Source organism: Dipteris shenzhenensis, chromosome 1 (assembly GCF_047967505.1).
Source record: "Dipteris shenzhenensis isolate YYH24624 ecotype China chromosome 1, Dip_SZ_1.0, whole genome shotgun sequence".
In the NCBI taxonomy this organism is placed as follows: domain Eukaryota; kingdom Viridiplantae; phylum Streptophyta; class Polypodiopsida; order Gleicheniales; family Dipteridaceae; genus Dipteris; species Dipteris shenzhenensis.
In genome coordinates this window covers 23548190-23560293 of record NC_141596.1, presented here as the reverse complement: position 1 = coordinate 23560293, position 12104 = coordinate 23548190, and the positions used below count along the sequence as shown (strand labels likewise).

Below are 12104 nucleotides of genomic sequence, written 5' to 3'. Positions count from 1 at the left end.
GTCACGAGGATAGATTCCTTCTCCAAAAGCACAAGTGTCTTTGTACATAAGTCTTGAAAGTTAGGAACATCTAGTACAAATAAATCATCTATAAAACGCCTAACTTGGCTAAGCTTATGTAAAATGATAGGGCAGGTATTGATAGAAATAAGACGTTGCATAAACTCAAATTCATAAGTTGTTGAAACAAAGATGTTGGTAAACTGAAAGGAAAGCATGGAGTGAACACAAACTGAGAATTCTTGCTTATGGAATGAAGAAAGGTGAGGTCCTTAAGTAAGCACCTCTTACATGATCATTGACATCACTGATGACCTCTGAGCTTCACAATCATCTCCTCAATCTGCTCCTAGATTCTCTCAATCATCCTATGTGGCTTCTACCACCACCTAACAGTGCTTATGGGCACCTAACTGTGCCTCTAGCACACACACATAGAAACCAAGGTGTGCCTAGGGCATACACCTTGAGATATCCCATCATACCCCCCCTCAAGGGAATGCCTCAGGCTATGTCAAGGATACATCTAGTCTCATAGTTTCTCATGCCATCTCATGGTGGTCAAGGATAAATCTATGGCTAGGTTCTCATGCTAGCAAGGAGTTCCCAAGGGTGTGAAGTAAACAAAAGGGATACAAAAGACCTTCCAATGGTTATCTCCCCTGCATGTACATGCACACAATGTCTGCAGGAGGTACCATGGAGCAAAAACACATACACATGGCCTACATCATATGGTGACCAGAGGTGTTTACAAAACGCACAATAGTTTATTTCATTCATTTTGAAGGACTATCCAGGGTGAGTACCTTGACTCAACAAAAAAAAAAAGAGGGATCTGGAGCATACATGGAGATGATTCAAAAAGCATAATCTTAATAGGATGCCTCATCTTGTGGAGGCACATCAACTGAAAGTAGATTGGCAGTTTCTAACTTTGAAGTTGCTTCCTTTTTTGCTCTACAAAATTTTTCATGATGATTGGTTTTGCCACAGCGTTTGCATGGATTGATCTTGAAGCAGTCTCTTGAGAGGTGATTAGTCTTCCCACAATGATTGCAAAGGTGAAAACTTGCCCTTCTGGGTTTTTATGGCATAGGCTGTGTCATTGCCTTTCCGGAGTTCCATGTCCCTTTCTTCTTCTTGAAGAGTAGAGATAAGACCTTCAAGATTAGGATTAGGAAGATTTTTCTAAGTAGTAACAACATGATCATAATCTTCAGGCTTACTCTTGAGCAACACTGCCATTGCATCATCTGTAGTGATAGGAGAGTTGATAGAAGCAAGTTAAGCCATGAGACTCCGCATGTAATTGACATGGGTAGCCAAAGGAGTGCCACTAACCATCTTCAATTCAAAGAAAGCAATCTTAAGTGACAATTTTGAGATGTGACAGCTAGCACCAAAAATAATGTCAAGCTTCTGCCAAGCTTCTGAAGGAGACTCTAAGTCAGAGATGTGATGAATATAGTCATCTCCTAAGGCAAGAGCAATGATGCCATAGGCTTTCTCCTCTCTAGCAGGATCTCTTGCCGGGTGTGTCGAAGCTGAGGATTCTCCAGCATTGGAGGCTGTTGAAGAAGAAGTTGAAGCCGGTTTGACAAGCCCCCAGAGGTTTTTCCTCATCAATACAAATTTAACCTTCGTCTGCCATGTGTGAAAGCCCTTACCATTGAACTTATCCATATTCAAGATGGTAGCCATGAGAGGGTCTAACCCAGAATGGACAGTGTCTACTCTCTTACAAGGCTAGAAAGAGTTGAAGAGCTTCAAAATACAAGCATTTAGAGTAGCAAAGGCTTGCAACCAAAATCCATACTACAAATCAATGATGTTTTCACTTGCATGCTTCATAGAGGTGACTAAATGTAAGTATTCCAAGCAAATCCAGGTATAGCAACTTAAAAGAAAGTTGTAGCCATAGTTGTACTAATGCTTTTCAAAACTTTAAAACCTCAGAAATGCTAAAGTAGCATCTAATGTAGCATCACACTCACAACCTTGTCAAAACTGTCCAAAACAGAGGCCTGAACTTGGAGGGCTTGTATCTCACTCTTCAAAGCAAAGAAAAGAGGGCTTTCTGAAGCAAAAGAAAGCTCATATACCAGAGAAGATCCAGCACAGAGGTTGGGCGAAATGGTGCGCGGTATAGCCCGGGGGAGTTGTTGCAGGCTGAACCTGTGTTTTGACGTTTTCTCCTTCGTTACTGAACCAAATGGGCTGCAAAGTGACTCAAAATGTTCGTCTTGAGGTCGCCCATCTACTCCTAAGAGGGCTCGAGCAATGGTGCAGCAGGCAGGGAGTATTTTGCAACAGAAGAATGACAAAAAAATGCGTTGTTTGGAGAATGGAAGCCAGCAGAGACGTTTTTTTTTCAATTGCTTGCAGGTGGAAGTTCGCCCAAACGAGGGGTATCTCCAGCAGGAAGGGCTTGAGAATGACGGAGAACTGAGGGAGAACAAGCTTTAGCAAGATTTGGGAAGAAATGGTGAAGATGAAGAAGAAGAAGATGGAGAAGAAGAAGATGATGTGGCACAAGTGGGCTCAAGGAGGATCAAAGTGCTCTGATACCATGTTGGTAAACTGAAAGGAAAGCATGGAGTGAACACAAACTGAGAATTCTTGCTTATGGAATGAAGAAAGGTGAGGTCCTTAAGTAGGCACCTCTTACATGATCATTGACATCACTGATGACCTCTAAGCTCCACAATCATCTCCTCAATCTGCTCCTAGATTCTCTCAATCATCCTATGTGGCTTCTACTACCACCTAACAGTGCTTATGGGCACCTAACTGTGCCTCTAGCACACACACATAGAAACCAAGGTGCGCCTGGGGCATACACCTTGAGATATCCCATCAAAAGAATCATCTATTGTGATGTAAAGATTATCTAAAAGAAAATCTATCCAAGAGCAAACATCTTCAACACTTACTACCTTTGTGTATCTTTTCTTTTTAGAACCGATGTCATGATCTTTATTTTTTAGCCACATAAAGTCAAAGCATAAGGCTGTTTTCTCAACTTTTAGCACTTTGCATCTATCTTTGTCAAATCTTAGCTTGAAAACTTCAGCCACTAGCTTTTTTATTCTAAACTTCAGGTCTTCCAGCTCGATCTTTGTGTAAAGCGTGGTAAAAACATAGGTTTGAAGGAGAATAGGAGACTCTTTTTTTTGAATGCTTCGGGAGGAATTTAAAAATTTTACAACAAGAATCACTCCTACAGACTCATCTAAAATCCAGCTTGAGTGCGAGGGGACATCTGCCTCCTTTAATAAGTCCCTCCAAAGTTCATGGACATTAGGCAGCATGGCTTTGAAGCAGTAGCTTAGCCATTTAGAGACATCTGTCAAAGTAAGCAGCTGTAATAAATCTTGGCTTTTTTGGAGTTTTGTGGAACTTCCAAGCAGCACAAAGAAAAGGGATACTTGGATTGCAAACAAACACAGAAAACTTGCAAAAACTCTGGTGTTTTGAGATCAAATCCTTTTGAGAAACTAAGGCAAGGGCGTAAGTTTTGGCAGACGAGTTCATTTCTCCCAAAAGAACTTTTTGCAAATAAAAACAAAGTTATTGGAACATTTATCCATATAAGAAATGACAAATTTCCTATGAAATTTTCGAAGAAGAGTTTCATCTTCTTTAGAAAGATGGTTACTTTGCTTTGAGCAATTAACCGAAGGGACTTCTTCTAGTTTCAAAGCAACTTTCTTCAAAATCTTCCCTTTCCATTTTGATAAGATATTTTGAACTCCTAAACATTCTTCTAATTGCAAAACAAACTTTGAGATTCCCTTATCGATAGCTTTTAAAAGGCAAGACTCTTTAAAAGAGTACAATCGAAATTTCGTGCCTTTTATGAAAAGGTCTCTTAAGTTACTAGAAAGCAAATTTTAGGTATCAGCTGTGACTACATGTCCTAAATCAGCATCAATAAAGCTTTGGAGTCTCTTACTTTTACAACAACAAGGTTCTCTAAGGATAGAAGATGTCGAATGCTCTGAAAGCCTTTTACCTATCTCTCCATAGTTGAAAGCCTTTTGTCACATACTTCCAAGCTACTACTGGATGCTTCCAAATTCTTCTCACAAAATGAGGGAGAGAATCCATTGCTTCAGGAGACTTCAAAATTGAGTTTAAGCCTATCTTGTCAAGAGAGGGAGAAGTAAAAATACAAATCAAGAGTTCCTTATTTAGATACACTTCTTTCCTTTGAAAGGAAGCTTTTACTTTTAAGAAGCGATCCGACGAAGTTTTAGGTTGTATATAATGGAGCTTATTTAGATTCAAATCCTCAAAAGAGAAGTTTTCCAAGGTGTATTGAAGTTTAAAAAGAACTTTGACATTATATTTTTCAAAAACTTTTATTGAAAAAAGACCCAGAGACATTAATCTATCTAGGTACAGTAGTCTTCTTTTATAGTCTCGAGAAGTAAAAACTCTTAGACCTAAGGAAGTTAAAGGAGCTAAAGGAGGAGGAAGTGGCAGAAGAGGAAGTGAGGGAGGCAACTCACGAACAACATGTGAGATTGCAGGAGAGATAGGCCAACCCCATAACATAACTTTAGGTTTCCATACGAGGTTAGGAGTATGACTATAATGATAAAGAGGATTGTAAAAGGACTTGATATGAGTTCTCCACATCAAAGGGTTCTTTAATCTATCTAGGTACAGTAGTCTTCTTTTATAGTCTCGAGAAGCAAAAACTCTTAGACCTAAGGAAGTTAAAGGAGCTAAAGGAGGAGGAAGTGGCAGAAGAGAAAGTGAGGGAGGCAACTCACGAACAACATGTGAGATTCCAGGAGAGCTAGGCCAACCCCGTAACATAACTTTAGGTTTCCATACGAGGTTAGGTGTATGACTATAATGGTAAAGAGGATTGTAAAAGGACTTGATATGAGTTCTCCACATCAAAGGGTTCTTTTTAAAGGTTCTTTTATTTTTACGAAGAGTTGATTTTCATTCCAAATTAAAACCTCTTGGGAAGAAAGTGTGTAAAGTTCTCATCCAAAACAATTCACGAGGACGAGCAGCCTTGTAAAAATCCTTGGCATTATTAAAATGGCCCTCTATATGCTCAATGGGAAAGCAACAAAAAGATTCGAACCCAAACTTTGCCATTGCCACATATAAGGGTTTTGAATTCTCAATTAAGGAATTCTTCCTATGAGCTTTTCTAGCTTCCCTAACATGTTCTTGAAAACAAATAAAAGCTGTCCTATAGGTTTGTCCTACATAAAGCATATTACTACTATGTATATTATAGACAACATAAATTACTTGTGTGACATGAATAGAACTAATAGAAACAGAAGTCTTGAGCTGCTTGTTTCTAAGACATCTTAGTTTATTAAGAATTCTTATGTTATTATTAGTATAATGAGTGCTAACTAATAAAGCCTTAAAGTTAGACCAATTAGTGTTACCTTCCCCAAAATCATGGAGATTATTCATGTTTGACCTAGCTAAAAAGTTAAGCCTTTCTCTATATATGTTTCTTCTAAGTTTTTTGTTTTGATTTACCGAGCTAGACCCAACTAAATCACCTACCAAAGAGACAAGACCATCACTAGTATTTCCAATGTTGTTCGGTGAGGTCAAACGATCCAACATTGGGAAACTTGCTTGCACTCTCCCTGCCCATCCGAAAGCAGTTTCTCCCTTGCTATATCCCCTAACACTAGCAAGAGTGAGACTAGTATTTAGAGGGGGGCTTGCTTGCACAATCGTTACTCATCCCAAGGTAACTCCTCCTTTACTTCTACAAGGGAATGTCACAGGAGCCAGATGACATCCTAGGAGATCGCCTTGTTGGTTTCCAAAAGGCGAATTCATCATAGCACGTATCGCTAAGCCAATATACCCCCAAACTGGCAATTACAATTAGGGTTAGCCAGGGCCCCAAGGCCACTGTAAGAGCTTAATCAACCTAGAAGCACAAAAGAAAGAGAAAGAGAAAAGAAAAGTTACCAATAATAAAAATAAATCAATTAAAAAAATAAAAAATAAAGGGATCATTACCATAGACAAGAAAAGAGAAATCAACAATGAAATAAACAAATGAGAGCAACTAAAACAAAACAAAACGCAAAAGCACACTTTTTGTAAAAAACTAAAATAAAAATGACAATAGTAAACTAAAATATTAAGAGAGAGAGAGAGAGAGAGATTTTAAAATAATAATAATAATAATAAATTATTAAACAAAAAGAAAAGAATTAAAATAATAATAAGAATAATTGAGAAGAATTTTAGCTATTGGGGCTTCTGCACCCGTGTAAATCGATGTAGTTGAACAGCTGATCACCACTTGGATAAAAATTCAAAGAATTTGCATGTCCGCTGAGGTGATAGAAAATATACCTTTGTAAAACTAGAATAAGCCCAATCATACAAATTTAGAATTTTTGTTGTTCTAAAGACCAAAAATCTACACAGAATATAAATGAAAGAGAAGAAAAAAGGGTAAACAAAAACTTTTATAAAAAACAAAAGGAAGACACACTTAGCAAGCCAAGTAACAAGTCATCAATGCCCAAGCATAAGCAGCTATACTGGGTTTCTAAGGACCCGCGGAGTCTCTTGGGAAAACCCCTTATGTATCGCTTCCTACAAAGAGGCAAAATTACAGTCCTAACTTAGAAAGCACAAGCATACTCAATCAAACTCTCTTTTGAAACTAAAAGAAAAACAGGCTATTCAGCTCCCCACTTTTTGATGGCACGCATTCCTATTACCTTCTTATCCAAAATGCAATAAACATCCTACCAGCGCATAAGGCTCCATTTGTACTCAGCCCATAATCTGCCCATCCTTTGAAGAGAGGAAAGCACATACATGAGGTTACTCAAGAGCGGCAAGTGTTTTAATTTCTAAATCCAGGCTGGGCTCACTGAACCGCAACAAGTATTCGCATTATGATAAAACCCTCTTAAATAACAGAACAATGCAGCAGACGGCAGCTCAATTGGACATTTATCAGCAACGTCCACGGTGGAAGCTCATATAAGTAAGCACTCAATCCCACTTCCATCATCACTCGGTGGAGCAGCATTTCGGGAGAAGCAATTGGAGGAGCAGCACTTCCACATAAAACTTGGCCTTCCCTCCATGATGGCAGTATGGGCACTTGTGAGTATTTATGCTTTCACTTTGCATGTAATAGAGAAAAACTCCTCTTTTGGGTGGAAGCAGCTTGTCCCAACATGGTGTTGTGGATTGTTGTCTCCTCCCCTGCCATCCTCTTTCACGAATGCAAGTTTTCTGTGGGTGTTAGAAACAATCCGTTCACATTGCATGCATCATATAACAGCCCCAGTCTTGAAGCACACTAATTGGTATCGAGGCTAGCAGAAGGGGCTAACATGTATGGATCACACATACAAGCCCCCATCTTGAAGGACAGTAATTGGTGCCGAAGCTAGCACAAGGCTTCAAGGCTAATAACTTTGGATCACCAACCACAATTTTGTCGTCTTGGCTGGGAACAAACATCACTCCAACTAATCTTCTCAAGCTCAGAATTTTTCTCATTTCCCTACCCCTTTTTTGCTCGGAGATCTCAATGCCTGTCACAGGTCTGGGTCTGAGTACGTTAGCCTATTTCCCACATGAGGAGAGCCACTGCACACATACAATAGCAGATTTTGGGAGGCTTGGCCTCCACCCAACAGGATTGCACACAGGAGCCATCTCACAGGCCACCAAAGAGCCATTCCCCCACCATCACCTGGGCCCTAGCAATGGGCTAACCAAGGCCCTGAAACAGGCCAAGAATTTGGCAAATCAACCAAGTGAAACCAGACCATGTTCAGATTCATTGAGCAGACCAAGTCTGATTGAAGGTGCCACTTCATCTTGGTTGAGGAAGACAATGTGTCTCAGTATAGACGTGCATACAATAGGTCTCTTTTCTTCAAGGTAGAAATGCCAAGCAAACAACTGCATGCTGGTATATGGTTATGGTTGGATTTACTGGTTAGTTTTGTGTTGGAATAGCCCCTGTGATCCCCCATATGAAGACAGGGGGGAAGGGGGATGGAGAGGAGCTCCAATGTGCACAGCAATCCGGCGACCAGATGGGCAGAGGTGTACATCCTTCTCAGATTAGATTTATTGCAGCCACATGGGCCCCCGGTCAGCTTCATTGGCTGACTGTATGCCTCTCTAGGGAAGGCATAAGGGCTGGTAGCAGCCAAGCGAGCAGCTTAAACAGTAGACAGAGGGGCTGAGTAAGACCAGCACATAAGGCCCTTTTATAGGATAGAGGAAGGATCTACTCGGCAGGTAGACAGACTGCAGTTGAGGTTGGATCAGGTACGGGGTCAGGTCAGTCCTGGTCTGTGAAGTTTACAGACTGGCCAGGTCTTCCAGTCCTGGGGCATACGGCCCTTCAAAAAGGAGGGCCTTTTGGGCCTCTCCATGCAGTCCCTTTACAAGCAGCCCAGGCAGTTTTGTCGGCCAGATTTTTGTCCTTCAAACAGAGGCAGATCTACAGCTCGGTAGAAAGCCCTAGAGTGGAAGAGGAGACTCACTATCTGTAGCTACTGAAGCCTATATGAAGGTGTGCGGCAGAGAGGAACTGTCTACCTCAGTATACAGCATACTGAGCTGGTTTTGGTACCTTACCTCAGTGACACTGTGGTACATGTATGGCGGGTTCTTTACTTGGTTCTCTACATCAATACATATTCCTTTGGTTGTAAATCTGAGTATTCTCTCTCTAAATCTGAAGTCTTTTCATACATGCATGTACATGGAGTGAGTTGTTTCTTTCCGCTGCGTGCTAGTTGGCTACGGCAAGCAACTCTTTTGTCTGACATTTTGCTGCCAGACTCCAGCAAATTTTGGCAACTTTTCAACGCAACTCTCACCCAAGGCCATACAAAAGCTGCCTGTCAGGTGGAATCCTCAATGAGCAATTCATCTTGAAGAGTTCGAGGACAGCAAGCCCTTCCATGGGGAGCTAGTGACTCACTGCCCAACTATAGTTTCACTACATGTGAGGTCTAGACTACTGAGAGCTAGTCAAACTATACCATTAGATTCTCACCCTGCAAAGTGGCCTTTGCGTCAAGACCCAACCACTCTAAGGTCATCGTGTCTGTGCTTTAGGGAGCTATGTTATGGAGCTATGTTACCCTTCTACTCTTTAGGACTGAAGTGCAAGATGAGACATGGAGAGGGGGGTAACCTTCAACTTTTCTAGACCTTGAATTGACGTCATGGGCACTAGGAGCCACCTGAATCAACAGGATCGCATCCTGCTAATGTATTTTGGACAGCCATACATAGAACGGATTGGTCACAGCCAGTCATCTGGAGGGTCAGATGGTCTGTCTTTGCTAAGTGGCCATCTCTGCCTGCTTGGCCTGGTCCAGTCAGCCCTGTGCCTCCTAAATTGGACAGGCTTCAAATGAAACTGATGCTGTGATCTCTGAACTTGAAAAGCCTTGTCCCGTACTTTCTTGCAATTTGATGCTACCTAGGACTCTGTTTAAACCACTATGTTCAAAGAAGAGTACGTACCGTTTTAACACAAACGATTCACAGAGCTTGTTTCAGCATAAGCGGGCTATAGGTATACAGTCATGCATTTTGGGATCTCCGATGCCCACCAACGTTTACGACGATTATTAGTGATCCCCGGAACGTCATGACATCCTCGCTTACAGAAGATACGTCTCTAAAGGAAAAAAACTTTGGAAACGAGTGACGAAAGACTCCAAACGGAAGAATTCACATAACGCTCATCTTTCATGTTGCACGGGCTCTGAATTACCTATGGTATGCATTATGATATAATTTTACAAACCATATCCCAAGCTGGCAGGAAATGATAGTCAGTCCAAATGTTTCTGGCTAAAAGGTGCATTGCTGTAGTGTGAAGTTGATAGACTTGAACCTGTCACGCGTACGCGCGTACGTGCTAGTCTCTAGCTGGAACGTCTCGAATGATTAGCAGGTCCATCTACACATCACGGATTCTTGCGGAATTGTGCACTCTCTGACTAATGGCAATTCAGCTCCCAAATGTCTATGGAGAAAGGAAAAGATGTCAAGGCAGACCTGCTGCTTTTTCCATCGAACGGAAGTGAGAGCGTCCACCAGGCCTTGCACATTTTCGAGCAAGCAGATAAGCTCGAGACCGTCAGCCTGAGTTGAGCTCATGGTGAATTTTTGGTTGAACCTTCGAAACGTTTGAATTTTGGGTTGAACCTTCGAAAATTTTTAGTGACAAATTTGACAAAAGTGCATGGGCAAGATTGCCCATCCAAAGCCCACCCAGAGTCGAGATTCATTTATTGCATCGGCCGCGGGCATAGTGTGTACACCAGATTCACTTATTGCATCGGCCGCAGGCATAGTGTGTACACCGCCTTTCTCAGTGCCATTCACATCGCCCTAAGTCATGTTTCCACTCACTTCAAATGCACGCACACAAGTGCTATTTGGCCACCACCGTGCTACTAGTGGGGGCACATTTGGTGTCCATTGACCCTTGCTCTCAGCTTGAACTCTACTGCTCAAAAGCCACTTAGTTAGCACATGGGAGGAAGGCTACTTGGTCACCTTCATTCATGTTGGCATACACCTGCAAAACTCACTAGTATTGATGTACTTGACATCGAATATACCAATGTGGGCACCTCCCAAGGCCCAAAACGTCCTGCAATCGACCCTCCCTAATAGGGCCTCTCGACCACCGCCAAACCCAGCTCGACTTTCTATCATAGAGTAGGTAATTTTCAAAACCCATCATTGTAGCTTCTTGTAACGTATCTAAGAAAAACCTCCCCTGTCACTTTTATCCTTATGAACTTTAACGTGCCTACTCCTCCATGCCTCAATTGTTCAATTGCATCCCCTTAGACCTTGACATCCATGAAAGCCTTAGGCCATTCATGAAAGACCTCCCAAAGGCTTTTTATTCATAACTTCTAGAGTTAGTGGGTTCGATATGTAAGCGATTCATGAAAGACCTCCCAATGGCTTTTTATTCATATCTTCAAGAGTTAGTGGGTTCAATATGTAAGCGATCGCCAAAACAAATGCACATGCCGCCCTCCCCAAAACAAATATCACTCCAAGCATGAACAAATCTTTCACTAATGTGAGTTAACCTCGTAGGTCTAATATATGATTCCTCATTGACAAAGGGTTTTTTGGGAATGGTGTGAATTGCACCATAGACATGGGGCATAGGGGCAAACTCTAATCTTAACGGGTGTACATGTATATATTTTGAATTCTTATAGTACAACATAGTGTACAACTAGTCATCTCTTGTGCGCTTGACTCTCTCTCTTCTTAATCCTCAAGCACAATTAATCAATTTCTATGTCTGCACAAGTTTTTTGAGATTTTGATTTGCTATAATTCCAAATGCAAAATTAGGGGTTGTCCATAGAATTCTCAAAATGGACTTCTTCAAGTGATGGACCATCAATTGATATCCATGGAGGGAATTTGGTCAATTTTGCATGCTAATTGTTATGTGATAAAATTATATGCACCTTCATGATTTGTTTGATTTCCTTGTTGAGTCTTTCAATTAAACCATTCGGCATTGGATGATAAGCCGCTATGAGAAAAGGAATAATGCAAAGGTATTGTGTGCCCATTATGTCAAAATTGACATATCTTGTGATTTAAAGTTTGACTCTTGATTAAAATGAAGATAGTGAGGACGTCCATATCATCAATTACTTTGTAATCAAACATGTGCTATTGTGTTTGTTGAAATATTAGTAGTGGCTTTCATTTACATCAATGTGTGGAATCCTCAATAATTCCTATCAAGATATATTGATTGCAAAATATTCACTATCTAAAATTGCTATAGCATCTCCAAGAACCATGCATATAAAATATTTGTACATTTGAAAATTCATATTTTTTACATAGTATTGACCTCTCTTCTATAAATACATGTTTCAATGTTAAATCTATATATCCCCTTTGTACACCAAATTCCATGTAATTCACTCAATTTGATAATCTTCTTTGAAGAGTATATGCCCTAGTGGAATTGGATTCAAGTTTGATTATGTCTCGTGCCAGCAAGTCAAACTATTGAGTAGAGTGGGTTTTTTAAAACT

At 40.8% G+C, this 12104-nt stretch overlaps 1 protein-coding gene across 5 annotated transcripts in view; it reads right to left on the bottom strand.

Annotated features, from left to right (window-relative positions):
* LOC147905567 (PCNA domain-containing protein) overlaps positions 1-10261 on the bottom strand; it is a 36514-nt gene extending 26253 nt beyond the window's left edge. For 4 of the 5 annotated variants that reach the window (XM_087380623.1, XM_087380631.1, XM_087380638.1 and 1 more), the window contains exon 1: positions 10072-10261. In XM_087380623.1, coding sequence (XP_087236749.1) covers positions 10072-10173 — 102 coding nt within the window. In that variant the 5' untranslated portion in view covers positions 10174-10261. Of the gene's footprint in view, positions 1-9907; positions 10049-10071 lie in introns of those variants that run through there. The other variant, XM_087380646.1, reaches the window with a different exon arrangement.
* Positions 10262-12104: the final 1843 nt, after the last annotated feature.